Consider the following 14,703-nt stretch of genomic DNA (forward strand, 5'->3'; position numbering starts at 1 on the left):
TTCTTTTTTTCCCGGGGTTGGCTCCTTTGAAATGGGCAATAAAAAAATATATAAAATATATCTGTCGATTTGGTTTCATTTTAAGTTAAACTGAAGCTCTTAGATGTGATGGTGGTGGTGACACTTTAACACTTGATTCAAGTTTGGCCGAACTGTAGGCTGCAAGTCCAATGCTGAGCAAGCTGTGTCATTACATGTGTTTTACAACAGTGTAGTTGCACTGAGAGTCCTTTGGGGGGGCTAAGCACGCCAAACCAAATCCCTACACAATGTTGCTTTATAGAAATGATATATCTATACAGTATATAAAATCTTATTTTGGTGCTTATAAAACAAAAAGTGTTTAAGTGAGTTTACTTCCTTCTGTTTCTCACTTTTGTTTATTGTTTCTATTTTGTCCATGTGTGCAGGTCGTCTGAACTGGTGGTCCACCATGTGCACCAGCTGTAAGAAGCTGCTTCCTCTGGCCACCACAGGGGACGGGAACTGCCTCCTGCATGCTGCCTCTTTAGGTGAACACAACAGTAGATGTTACTCACAGTTTTACCATCAAATTCATCACAACTACTTGAGTCCATTTTTTTTATTTATTTTTTTTACCAAACTTCTGGACAGCAGTGTATGACACTGTCACAGCTGTGATCTAACAGTGTCAGCGCTGGGTCACAGCCGCTGAATTCTTAGGAGAGGACAGAGTAAAGGGGGAGGAAGTAGGAGAGGGAAAGAGATAACTGACCTATAGATTTCAGGAAACTTGTCATCTGCAGGTTTCAGGGAGATAACAGTTCAACAGGTCTTTGCAAACTGAGACTGTTGAGTCTGAAAGCGAGGACTGCTTGAGCAGACCGTGAAGGCAATAAGGTTAGAGGAAACAGAGCTTATGTGATCTACACTGACAGACAGAGTATAGCTCTTTGATGGATGACATTTTAAGACAGGAAATTAAAGAGCATCTCGGTTTGATTTTAAAGTTTGGTGCAGTTCAACACCAAGAAATTCACAGCCACGTTTTCATGTCTGCAGATCTTAGCATGCAGTAACCCTGTTGTTTGTCTGTGTTTGACTAGGGATGTGGGGCTTCCATGACAGAGACCTGATGCTGAGGAAATCTCTGTACACTATGATGAAGAGCGGAGCGGAGAGAGACGCTCTGAAGAGGAGATGGAGGTGGCAGCAGACGCAGCAGAACAAAGAGGTTGGGAAAGTGTCCATCTGTACAGGCTGAACAGAAATGCATCACACCTTCTTTCAATAAAGACAGGGGGGGGATGGGGGGGGGCGCTGGTAGCATAATGGTTAGTGTGCCTTCCCCATGTAAAGTGTTTGGTGTAAAGTGACCTCCAAGCGGACGGCCCAGGTTTGAATCCGACCTGTGGCTCCCTTCCTGAATGTCCTTCCCCACTCTCTCTCTCTCTCTCTCTCTCTCTCTCTCCCTGGTGTTTGACTCTATCCACTGTACTGTTTCTACAATAAAGGCACAGAAAGCCGAAAAAAAAAAATCTTGAAAAAAAATCAAACCTATGAGGGAAAGTATGCGAATGAGACAGTTAAATCTGTTAATAAGAGCGGATTTAAGCTTCCTCCTGGATTTCTGTCTTCCTCTCATGTGCATTAATAGCCGTGCTGCTAATACCATAAAATTGACTGCACTTCCTCTTCCCTCCCTTGATGTTTATGGATTTAAGTATTTACCAATCTATTAGCAAAATGGTGTCACCAAAGATAGCTCAGGCAAAGAAGTAGTCCAGATGCTCATGTTTTTTTAAAAATTGCCTGAGGTGTCCTGGTGGCCCAGTGATCTAAGACAAATCTCATGCTAAAGTTATGTGCAAAAACACGACAAACTTTCCCATAACAGCAAACATGTTGGGGAGTTACCACACATTTAGATGCACAAAGCCTCAGAGGATAACCTTGTACTTGCAGATGAAAATAGAAAAAAAGAAAGAATAATGATAGGATTTGTGTGGGCGAGCATCATCACATGCCGAACAGAGTTTTCCATTTGTGTGTGTGTTTTGTGCAGTCGGGGTTGGTGTACACCGAGGAGGAGTGGGAGAGAGAGTGGAACGAGCTGCTGAAGTTGGCTTCCAGCGAGCCTCGCACTCACCTCAGCAAGAACGGCAACACCAGCGGAGGGTAAGCTGCGCCGCTCACAATTATACCCACCAAAAAAACTCCTGAGAGCGTACATACTGAACTCTGCACCCCCTGGAGACACAAGCATCACACTCTCCGCTCTGCAAAGGGTCGCACAATTAAAACAAAAGTGACCTTCTCGGTAAAGACTGGTTTTAATCGAGGAAAGCTCTGTTTTTCCCAGTCGCTCTTTCAGATTGCTTCCTTCACCTGATAACATTGTGGAAGCTCTCATGTGAGACTGTGCCATCTACAGGCTGCCGTCAGTATTAATCATTTCTGCTGTAACAGCCTCCCCTGAGCTGTGGATCGCATTAAGCTGCAGCAGGTGATGTGATTTGCGCAACCCCTTGTTGCATAAACAAGTGTAAGAGTGGGTTTATCTCAGGCTACAAAGGCAGATTGGAATCCAACCCTGAGTTCCACCTACACACAGAAACCTTGCGGTTATGTTTTGTTTTTCATTTTCACTTAAATAGACACGCCGGTTCTTTCTCACACGTGTGGTATTGCAGCTTATCTGACGCAGGGAAAACCACTTGTGATGAAGAGGAAGACGTATTAAGGAGCGCGCTGTACTGTAGATTGAAATGTCATCTGATTGCAGAAAATGCCATTTAGAGTTGAATTCATTTGTTTCCCTGTGCGTTTACTAGCCGAGTACAGAGCCCCTACTGCTAAAAATACCTCATTAAAGAGCTTCATTTGCTCGTTTATTCTGGTGGTTTCAACCTCTCATTGAGTTTGACTGTAACACAGTAATCAGGTTAGGGATGTTTGATGGCCCTAGTGTGAGATGAGCCCCCTAAATAGGATGAGTGGGATTCACATATTAAGAGGCTCTTTATTAGAGTGAATTTGGCAGCGTGGCTGTTTGTGTGGCTGACAACTTAATTGTTGCACATCCTCTGGTTCCCTGGTGGTTGCATGCCTGAGAGCTCTGCCTCTGTTTTCTCTCTTCCTCCCTCCTTCCTTTTCTCTGCTGCTCTCTTTTTTTTTTTTTTTCCAACACATGTACGAACAGATGGATCTTTGTATATTGTCTGTTAAAGTTAGCCAGCAGGCAAAATGGATCCAACTAGATCAGAATAGATTATGATTAGCACCAAGATTATTATTTTTGGCTCGGGATGTTTCCCTTTCGCTCAGTATCAGTTCAGGGAAATTGTCACAGTATCCCATCATCCCTCTGTATTACATGTTTGTTTTCATTTTCACAGGGTGGATAACTCTGAAGATCCGGTGTACGAGAGTCTGGAGGAGTTCCATGTGTTTGTGCTGGCCCACGTGCTACGCAGGCCCATTGTAGTGGTGGCTGACACCATGCTCAGAGACTCAGGAGGAGAAGGTAGACCGACTAGGTCATGTTTTTTTATGCCCTACAAACGCTGGGACAAGCTATTGACTGATACTTGATATGGTGTTCTTGAATTTTAGCATTTGCTCCCATCCCGTTTGGAGGACTCTATCTGCCTCTGGAGGTTCCCCCGAGCCGCTGTCACTGCTCCCCTCTGGTCCTGGCCTACGATCAGGCTCACTTCTCGGCGCTGGTGTCCATGGAGCAGAGAGACCAGCAGCGAGAGCAAGGTGAGCATTTGTGCATCATCACACAACCACTTTCATAAAAAATAAGAACTGGTGGCATCCACAGGTTTTGATGTGGAGCCTTGACCTTTTCTTGACCCCTTGTTCTTTAAAAAAAAAAACACCTTCTGTAATGCGCACTAGTTAAGTTAGGTAATATTAAAGCAGGCTTTGCTTTTAACTTGAAGAGGGAACATTGCAAGAGTGAGGGTGAGTGGTCTGCCTGTCCTGCTAGAGGTCAATAATGCATGAGACAGCACTCTAATTACCTGGGATCCATTATTAAAATAGGCCAGTTGGCAGAAGGAGGCTGAGGGTGGCTGACATGGAGGAAAGTGGACGGTAGGGGTTTTGTCAGAATCCTTCGAAACCATATTTTAAGGGCGCTGAAGCTGTGCAGACACCTAGAGACATCAGAAAATGACCCATTCTTCATACTCTTAAGCTCGTTCTCAGACACTAATGTTCCTTCAAAGTCCCATGCCAGGGTTTTTACATTAACACAGCATACTGTACAAATCCACTGAACCAACAATAGAAGTGTGAGGCGTAAGGCGTAGATACAGAAGACATGGATATGTTCCATCTGAACAGATCTGTTAAAAGCTTTTCCAAAAAAATGGAGCTTTCAACAACACATCAAAGTCTGCAACTGCAAATGGATTTTGCTAATTTTCCATCATGACACCTACAGTAAATAAGGAACATTAGTCCCATGACAAGTGCTTGAATATGTCCAATGGTGATGGCAAATAAGCTATCAGTATGACAACCAAGAAAGTTCCATCCTCTGAGACCATGAGATACACTTTAAAGCTAAAAGAGTGGGACTTTTTTTTGTCACAATTCCAAGTTCTAGACTGAACTATCACACCAAAACTCAATTAAGTGCTTTGAAGGCAATATTTGGCATCAATAAAATGCTTGAGCCTACCAAAACAACAACATATGTTTGTGAATATCTACATTTCCCTCTGTCGAGCATATTGATTGTGTTTTACGTTGTGGTGAGGGAGCGTTGATTTATTTGTTGAGGGACTTGTGTTCTGGTCTTGTTTTTGGCACATTCAGCCGCCAGTGTTTCCACTTCGGAGACGTTGCTTTGTGTTGAGGTCGGAGTAATCCTCAACAGAGTTCCTTTAATTGACAAACAGAGTGGATCTCCTTGACAACCAGTGAATCTGACTCAGTGGGTGGAACTCACTTGTCATTTAAGTGGGCTGTCGGCCAAACAGAGAATTGCTTCCTCTCACCATCTTCTTCCTTCTTCTTCTTCTTCTTGTTCTTCGTCTTCTTCTTCTTGTGCTTTCCTAAGTAAATAAAGTGCTATTCTTGGCCTGGAAAGACAAACCTGGTTATTAAGTTCGGGTACGTGCACTGCAGACTGGCAGACACACGATTACAAACCTCCAACCTCTGCCTTGAAGACATTCCCCTTTCTGCCAGCAGCACATCAAAGACAGCACAACAGCACAGAACCTCTCTGCACGGCCACTTAAGTTTGGGAGAGTGGCAGATGGAGTTTCTCTTTTTGTCCACCAGGTGGAGCGTATGTCAAAAGAACGTGATGTAGCTGGATCACAACAGCCCTGCATGACTGTACTTTTTCATTCTGGTACACTGTGTCCTGTGATAGGATCAGAGTTCGTTTTGTCTGCAGTCTCTCTCTCCAGGATGTTTTGAAAACACTTGTGCACTATGCTCAGTGCATTTGCATGTCATGTGATGTATCATGTTACACAGCAAGGGGGCAAATCTGGGCTACTGCAGTTGAGATTTCTTCCTTTTTTGATGCATGTACAAGTAAGAGTTTGTGATTGTTGTATTACCTTATTAGAAAAGAGTTATTGTATTTACATAATCATTTATTATTTTTTTACAAAATACTATGAAGCGACCACAAGGCTTACATATCTGAACAGATGCCAGGTAGACAGACATGCAAAGGGTCAGACCTAATCTTCCACTGCCAATTAGGGTAGAGTAAACCCAGCCGGCCCCCTAAGCCCTGACCGCATCACCACATATGGGCAGGGGTCCCGGGCTGCTGGAGCCCCCGACAAACCCACCCCTCTCTCCTGACAGTCGGTGCCTATGTGTGGACGTCTCAGGTGGAGGGACTACTCTACAGTTTCCCTGAAACACAGCAAAGAGCATCCAAGCGGCATTTGGCTGCGTGTGTGTACAGGTGCCAGAGGCTGGGTTAGAACACTGGCTCTTTCTTCAGCCCCCTCTGTATGGAAGATTATAGCAAGGTCTCCAGCAGTGACATGATGCTGAATCACACTGACACATTATGCTACTACAATTTTTTTTTGGGGGGGGGGGGGGGCCAGCTTGGAGGACTGCTGGATTTTAAAAGAAAACGGCAAGAGAAAAATGACCAAAAATGTCAGTGTTTTTTTAATTTCCCAAAAGAGCTGTTAAGTGTTTTTGTTCATGCAGTCAGGTGAACCGAGGTTTCTGTAGATCTGGGAATGTTTTCTTTTCGCTGATTGCTGCTCACCTTCTGTGTGATAAAGACCGGCTCTTTTGGTAGACGCCGCTGGTCACGTCTTTTTATCAGCTTGTTTGTACTCCTGTGGTTAAAGGACGCATGAGGGGAACTTGCCGCCCTCTAGAAAACTCTGGAGCTATTTCAAGCTACCAAAAACACTTCCAGGTTTTTTTTGGCATCCCATCATCAACTCTCTCACACCCTTTTGAATGAAGTAAATGGTCGTCTTTTACACAAAGACCACCTACATAACAGTGCGGTGCAACCATCCCGCTCTGGCCCAGGTTTCACTTCTCTATACCTATAAAAGACAGCTAGTGTATTACTCACCATGCAGGCCGGCTAATTAAATCAATATGGCAATGAGAGTTAAAATGCTATTTGTTGGGGTTTTACGTGTTACTTCAAATGCGAGGCTGTTGTAATTACCAAGACGGTTCCGCTGTTAAAATCTGTGGTAAAGAAAAAAAAAAAAAAAAAAAAAAAGCTGAGGCTTGTTTATATGCACGACTGCTGTTTACTCTGGTGAATTAGGCCCTTCAAGTCTGCAGCTGTGCAGAGTGACCAAAGTCAGGAATTCAAATTTGTGCATTTTCAAGACAGTACAAATTGTTCTGGAATGGCAAAATAGGGGAAACATTGGCTCAGTGTTTCTTCTGTGAATCAAAGCTTGTTATGGTGAAATGTGTCATCTGAAGGGACAGAGAGAGAGAGAGAGAGGGGAGAGAATCCTCCCTCTTTCGACTGTCATCACAAGAGAGCAGAATTCTTTGTTTTGCACTAACTGAAAAATGGACAAAGCAAAGATATTTATGGCCATTCTTAAATTCTTAGAAAGGTTATCTACCTCCGTTCCAACAGCTGCATCCTCGCAGGTTACACCCTGGTTTACCTCCCTCTTCTCCCTGTCTCTTGAATCAAAGATGCAAACAAGGCGAAGCAGGCTAGCAGCTATGTTGCTGAGTACACAACTTGCATACCAGGGAGGACTATGATGTCATCCATGCATAAGCTATGGGAAACGGTCATTCAAGGACAGCGAAACAAGTCTGCCAACAGGGATAGTAAATACATTACAGCACACTTTAGCCCCCCAGAGCTCATTTGGCAGCGTTGGATCTGTGGATCTGGACGGGGGCCCAAGCGGGAACAACGGCTCACACAGCAGTTTGGAACGGCCAGAAAAGGAGGACAGCTGCAACGTGGGAGCCAGGACGCCACCTCGCAGACCTCCTCGCTGCCTGCTGCATGACCCGAGTGGGAACTGAGTGGGAGCCGGTCCACTGTCTTCTGTCTCTCTCTGTGTGTTTTTGAATATGACCAAGTTTTTCTGGGCAGAAGTGTTCTTGGAAAGACCCTTTTCTTTTCCCTCAAAACACCTACATTTTTTTCCACCCTGTTTTTTTTTTTTTTTTGGTGTCATGTTTCTGCTCTCAGAACTGTCTTTTCTCTGAGGCAACAGGCACTAGACCTTCCTTTTTGTAGGTAAAATGCATTGCAATGTGTAAACTATACCTGCAAAGACAAGTGTTGCGCACAAATTGTGATCAGTGTGGTTAGTGAAGAGCGACTGGAATTTGTTTGCTTGGAAACTAATGGTGTCAAATACAAATAAGCGATCATGTTAGCATTGTTTAATGTGCAATTGTGGGCATAGCTGCACTAATTTCATGTCAAGAAGGTAAGGCATTATCACAATGCATGTATCACCAGTATTTCACATTAAGCATGTTTAATAGTGCACTTCGCAGCAATGCAGAAGCCCTCACATGGAGACGCATGAGGGAAAGAGTGAGTGTTGGACCTGCAGTTTCATTAGGAGAGGCCATTGCTGCTTGGTGTCGGTGTCTTCATGAAGCCTGCCGAGCAGAGCAGCCAATTGGCAGTGGGAGGATTGATGAAGCAGGGAGGAGACTGTCTCCTCCATCTGGGTCTGACGGCGAAGGCTGGAATGTCCTCGTCTAAAACAGCCGGCCTCGCTCTGCTGTCATGTGGACTGCAAGCCCCCACACACTAGGTAGCCCGAGGAGAGCTGTCAAGTGGGCCGGTGGGGTCTACAGCTAGTCCTCTTCACCCTCTTGTTGTTGAAAAAGCAGCCGAGCACTCACAGACACACAAACATGCCCGCACTGTGCTCGTACTATAAGCACGCCTCCCACAAGAGGAAGCCCGGGTGGGTGTCTGTTTTATGTTCTCTGTCCTGTGATTTGTGTTTGTTGAAAACCTCTTCCTGCTCATGAGTCGATGATCATGTCAACAGGGTGTATGGATTTAATCATTTCTGCACCCCTGATTTGATTCTGTACTTCAGTCTGATTGCACTCTTTTACTGAAACAAATCAAACAGCCCTGATCAACTTCAAAATCTGCTCGCTTAATACGTATAAATCTAAGATAAAGACTCGTCCTTTTCAGTTTTCCTCTGATATTGACTCATGGGTAAGGAGGTGTGTCACTAAAAATAAGTCAGATGGGTCAGGAAACAGGAGCTAGAGACAATCAGACAGCTGACAAACAACCTCAGATAAGTCACATTTACTGGGAAGACAAATGGTAAAGACATTATATCCAACTAGTCAGTTTCAGACTGACTTCCTCATTCAACTCTGATGTACTTCCTGTTGTTATACCTTCACAGTACTCTTGTGCAGTATGTGATAATATAGGCTTGTTTAAAAAAAATTCAATATCGTCTAAATGCTTCTTTGTCTCGCCCAGTAGCACTTTACTATCGCTTTAGCAACATTGCTGTGTTTCCAGGTATCAGAAATGTATCTAGGAGTTAAAGAAGTAATAATAATAATAATAATATATTGGTTTTTTATAGCGCTTTTCTAGGAACCCAAAGGCGCTTTGACAAAATATAAAACCATAAAACAAAACAAAAAACGACGAGGACAGTACAATGAAGAAGTAATGTAGGGGGAGGGGGGAGTTAGTGGTTGTAGGCAATGTTGAAGAGGTGAGTTTTGAGGGATTTCTTGAAGGAGGTGAGTGTGGGGGAGTCTCTGATGTTTTTTTGGGAGTGAGTTATCATATTTGATGGAAAAGATGGACGTAAAGAAGAGACACTTTCCAAGGATGACAGTTCATTTTCAACTTAAAAAATGGTCTCACTGAAAGAGCCGTGTAGCAGTAGCTCTTTTGCTTTCAGATGTATCACGTAATCCTCCTGAGCACAAGGAGGTGTCTCGGTTGTCATGGAGTTTTGTTTTACTTCTCCTTTTTTCAAAGATTTGAGGACATCTCGTCCGTGTTGCTTTTTTTCAGTGAATTCTTGATATGTGAAGTACTACATAACAAAAATACTTTCCACTTTAATGTTTAGGTGCTACTTTGGAGCTTTCCATTATTCCATTAGTCATAATTTAATACTCGGTAACAGCGATGACCCAATTTCTAATACACTTCATTTCAGTGTAGTGTACCAACCCCATATTTCCTTTACTGTCCCCCATCATGAAAAGCATAGCACATGATATCTGTGAGGGCTGATTAGGGATCAATCTGTGTTATAAGAGGAGCCACAGCTGACTCAGGCTTGTCTCTGCCTGGATGAGTCAGTCCGAGTGACACGCACCGGTCACAGTCTCATCTTAAAATATAGATGGCAGATAGAATACTCCCACAGTCTTCTTTACCCCCACGCTGACAGGCATCCGTGATAATTAAGGTGGCATTATTCTAGTGTGTCATTATGGTGTCACATTAGCTCTGGCACCAAAGTTGGCCTCTTGAGAGAATGGGTTGCGTGCGATCTCGCGTCCGGTGGTAAAACTAGACTAAACTAACCTTCTGATAATCTCATCTCTTCCAGCTGTTATCCCTCTGACCGACTCAGAGCACAAGCTGCTCGCGCTCCATTTTGCCGTGGACCCTGGCAGGGACTGGGAATGGGGGAGGGACGATAATGACAACACCAAGCTCGCCAAGTAAGTCCTGTAGTGTGTAGAATATCACCGGGTGTTGATGCTTATCAACAAAACACACAAAGCTTGCTGACTAGGAAAGCAGTCCAATGAAGGGTGAGGGGAGTTAAAAAAAACAAAAACTGCAGGTCGAGGCAGTTCTGTTAGTGAACCCACAGGGCTCTTTGTGTGGGATTTAACTCTGATTATGGGCTGGGGGGGGGTTCAGGTCACTTCAAAGAAAGAGCAGAGAGTGAACAAATTGTGAGTCACGTCAGTCATCCATAGGGTTTCCCAGGAATGGCCTCTCTAAAGCAGCAACACCCTCTCTGAGTTTAGCAAAGAGTTTTTGTAAGGGTTTCTGTTTCACATTCCTGTCAGTCAGGGGGACAGCTTATCCTTTAAGAAAGCTGCAGATAATCAACGTTGCACATATGTCGAGAAAATGTGATGAAACTGCTTTTTAATGCCTCCTCTTTATGTTGCTGTTAAACATGTGGTCCTTTGGGGCTCCTTTCCAGCATGTGGTCCCCTACTCTCTCATTCCTGTCTCTGACTCTCTCCACTGTCCCGTCAATAAAAGCATAAAACCGCAAAAATAAACTTCAGAAAACTGTGTCGTCCTTAGACATATCAATATGCCAAATAGTCCTGGTAAAAAAATTGTGTTAAATGTCAGATTGCTGTTAATTGTAAATACATGTTCTCCTGCAGTCTCATCTTGTCTCTGGAGGCCAAACTCAACCTGCTGCACAACTACATGAATGTAACATGGATCCGAATTCCATCAGAAACAAGGGTAACTTTTTTTTTTTTCCTCACACATGTGTCGTATTTGTCACGGTTAATTTAGCCCTGGAGGGACTCCTCTGTTCCAGATGCTCTTAAACCACAGAGTCCAATCAATCAGTTTTATGTACCATCAGATGCAATAATCTCAAGCATTCTCAATTGTTTGCTCTGATTATAAATCATGAGAAACTAGCTCTTTATGTCTTGTTTTTTTGGGGGCTGAATATGTCTGGAATATATTGAGAGTCTTTTGAAGCTCTTTATTCATTAACTTTTATTATTATTCCTTCAACCAAATTGTTTGGTTGCTATGTTCTGTGTTTTGTTCATTGCTGTATGTGTTTGTGTGTCTGTTTTCAGGCTCCCCTGGCTCAGCCAGAGTCTCCCACAGCCTCTGCAGGTGAGGATGTCCAGTCTCTAGCTGAGTCCATGGACTCTGACCGCGAGTCTGTGGGCAGCAACTCCAACGTCAACAACGGCAAGCCCAGCAAAGAGAAGGACAAGGAGAAGCAGCGCAAGGACAAAGACAAAAGCCGGGCTGATTCTGTAGCCAACAAACTGGGTAGCTTTAGCAAAACCTTGGGAATCAAGCTGAAGAAGAACATGGGAGGTCTGGGCGGCCTTGTGCACGGCAAAATGAACAAATCTAACTCTGGCTCAGGTCGTAACGGGGAGAACGGAGGGGAAAAAACAAAGAAGAAGGATTCTAAAACAACCAAGGGAAGCAAGGAGGAGTCGGGCCAGTCAGCCAGCTCCACCTCCTCTGAGAAGACTACTAGTCCCTCCCCTACAGACAGACCTTCCAGCTCCTCCCCCACCGAGAGACAAGACAGTGTAGGGAGAGTCTCAGGGGACAAGAGCCTGGAAAACTGGAAATACAGCACGGATGTCAAGCTCAGTCTCAACATCCTGCGAGCCGCCATGCAGGGGGAGCGGAAGTTCATCTTTGCGGGCCTCCTGCTCACCAGCCATCGACACCAGTTCCACGAGGAGATGATTAGCTACTACCTGACCAACGCCCAGGAGCGCTTCAGCCAGGAGCAGGAGCAGAAGAGGAAGGAGGCTGAGAAGAAGCCCCCCGCCGCTAACGAAGTAGCTGCAAAAAAGCCCGAGCATGAGAGTGTCTTCCAGAGGGAGAGATCGGACAGTTCGCCTCCGGAGAGCTGCTCTCCCATCCTGCCCCATCACACCCACACCCACACCCACACCTATAACCACAACTCACAACTCAAGATGCAGGGCAGGAACAGTCCCACTCCTGCAGCCCCCCTTGTCTCTGCTCCAGTCCCTCCTCTCACCCCGCCAACACTTTCCCACCATGTCTCAAACCCAGCCCCAACCCCTGCGCCTTACTCTTCCCCCAGTATTGGTGCTAAGAGACCCGGGCCCGTACCTGTGTCCGCCCACTACAGCCATACACCGCCCATTCAGAGGCACAGTGTGATCCACTTACAAGATGTCAACATGCAATCCTCCATCTTCCAGGACGACCCCTACAATAAGCCTGTGGTGGGCACCCTAAAGACATGCGCCACTTACCCCCAGCAGAACCGCACACTCTCGTCCCAGAGTTACAGCCCTGCTCGTCTGTCAGGGGTCCGCACTGTTAACACCATAGAGACCCTATCCTACAACATGCCCGGAGAACACAAGTCCCACACCTACACCAATGGATTCCATGCGGGCGACATTCAGGACTGCCTGGAGTTTGCTGATGAGGACAACTCGTCTCACACCTGGCTCAACCAAGACAAAACCAAAGGGCGGAGCTCTGGAAGCCCTTTGTACTGCTTTCAGCAGCGCCGCTGCAAGAGGGAGAACTGCTCCTTCTACGGCAGGCCAGAGACAGACAACTACTGCTCCTACTGCTACAGAGAGGAGCTGAAACGCAGGGAGAGAGAGAGCAAAGTGCAGAGGCCTGCATAGCCATCACAGCCACTTCAGCCACTTGTCAGCAAGGCCGCAGGAGACTGGAGGGAACTACACCATCTGCACTCTGCATTTCCAATAACATGGTGGCAAATGTTTTCCTATTTTGTTGAAGAATGCTCTTGTATTCCTGTCACCCTTCCCTTGTTAGTAAAGGTTATTACTTTATGATGGGGGAAGCAGAACTTGAAACAGTGAGCAGCTTTGGCCAGAAAATGTGCTATTTTGTTTATTTTCCTTTCCCCTGTCTCTAGTCTTTTACTTGTTTTAGAGTAAAAGTCATCTCTATGTGATGTAACTTTGTGTATGTGAGGAAAAGTTCTTTATTTTTCAGAGTACAAAAGATTTGCATCTCATCAGGAGGGAACATTTTAGCTCTTTGAATCTGTTTGAATGCAATACCTCTTCTTGGTTCTCCAAAATCTCTGTGGAAAATTTGTAGTTGTTTTGCAATCAAAAGAAAATAAATGGGGGATTAATATTAGACTTTAAAGCAATAAATTGGTGATTTTTGCTACACCCTCTCCCAATTTTGTCTATGCACCAATAATATATCTACTGTAGGTTACCTGTGTCTTGTAAATTGTAAAGGATTGTCACCTCGTGCTTTTGTAAACAAAAATGAACTACAGGAACTCAAATGTGTAAGCATTATAGATTGTAATGTTGGATTAGGATGAAATGTAAAACTCATTTGTTAAGTGTACTTTTGTTCTTAACCACAGTGCAAACGATTGCCGTGTCAGAATTGGACTCAAAATATTGTGTAAGAAATCATTTCACATTTTTGCCCGTAGTCAACCTCTTAAAGACCACAAGCACTGCCAAACCGGCTTCTGAAAAAAATTTAAAGAATCAAATTTTAAAATGTTTTTATGTGGCAAACACCAAACAATGTGCATAGGATGAATTGCTTCTCAAAAATGCAGTGTTTATGGTGTGTGTCACCTGTTGACTACTCTATTCGGTCAGTGTGTTAGAAGAATTGTGGGTAGTGAGAGCAGGCTGATGCATATTCGTGCAAAGTGTGATTATGTGTCTCATCCCCTCTTGCACACACAACACAATGTGCAATCATGCTATTAGCACTATGTGGTGACCTGCAGTATTTGTGTCACCAGTCCAGTGTGAGATTGTCTGTCCATTCATATCTAGAGGCCATCAAACGAAGCACCTGCTGCTAAGAGCACCTCAAGCCTTTGTGATCATCAGTGCTTTAACCAATCAGTGGGGTTTGTAAAATCCCGGGCCTCCGAGTGCTTACTGCTCATTCGACATGACTACTGTAATAATGCAGTGTTTGTGTTGCTGTTTGTTCTGGTGATGCTTGGACAATGTACCATGCTGTCCTTAACTAAGTGTGTCCTGGCCAAGGATGTCCACTGCTTCCCGAGTTTGCTTCTGTCTCTCTGTCTCTCTCTCTCTTTCTCCTGTACACACTGCAGTGTTGCTCCTCCTCGTTTCTATGTGACAAGTCAAGTTCATGGACTCTCACCATGTTAGGACTGTAAGATATGATTTTGTATTCCTTTAAGAGTTTTACACTACTTTAAATTATTAATTTGCACATTAGGTACAGATGTAAATATGAAAAAAATAGTTTATTGTTACAAACCTGATGTGTCCGTGTCCTTTTTTTATTTGTTTTTCTTCCAAGGAGTAAATCATATAAATCAAGGGATTGAGGATTTTATTTAGGCTAAGGATTTTTCAATCACTACTGACAGTTTTAATATTCTCTTTATAATATACCATGGGTATCATATTGTTATTTTCTCTTTTTTGATACCCAAAAAAACACTGTTTTCCCCCGCTAAGGCCTCAAGTACACAATAACAGATGTACCTTTTATTT

General features: G+C 44.2%; 1 protein-coding gene across 2 annotated transcripts in view; it reads left to right on the top strand.

The window, feature by feature from the left end:
* otud7a (OTU deubiquitinase 7A) overlaps positions 1-14,464 on the top strand; it is a 41,906-nt gene extending 27,442 nt beyond the window's left edge. For both annotated transcript variants that reach the window (XM_061035395.1, XM_061035396.1), the window contains 8 exons: positions 411-512; positions 1,068-1,195; positions 2,027-2,139; positions 3,360-3,487; positions 3,577-3,726; positions 10,038-10,152; positions 10,843-10,927; positions 11,281-14,464. In XM_061035395.1, coding sequence (XP_060891378.1) covers positions 411-512; positions 1,068-1,195; positions 2,027-2,139; positions 3,360-3,487; positions 3,577-3,726; positions 10,038-10,152; positions 10,843-10,927; positions 11,281-12,846 — 2,387 coding nt within the window. In that variant the 3' untranslated portion in view covers positions 12,847-14,464. The remainder of the gene's footprint in view (positions 1-410; positions 513-1,067; positions 1,196-2,026; positions 2,140-3,359; positions 3,488-3,576; positions 3,727-10,037; positions 10,153-10,842; positions 10,928-11,280) is intronic.
* The last annotated feature ends 239 nt before the right edge of the window (positions 14,465-14,703 follow it).

Source organism: Labrus mixtus, chromosome 4 (assembly GCF_963584025.1).
Source record: "Labrus mixtus chromosome 4, fLabMix1.1, whole genome shotgun sequence".
NCBI classification, from domain to species: domain Eukaryota; kingdom Metazoa; phylum Chordata; class Actinopteri; order Labriformes; family Labridae; genus Labrus; species Labrus mixtus.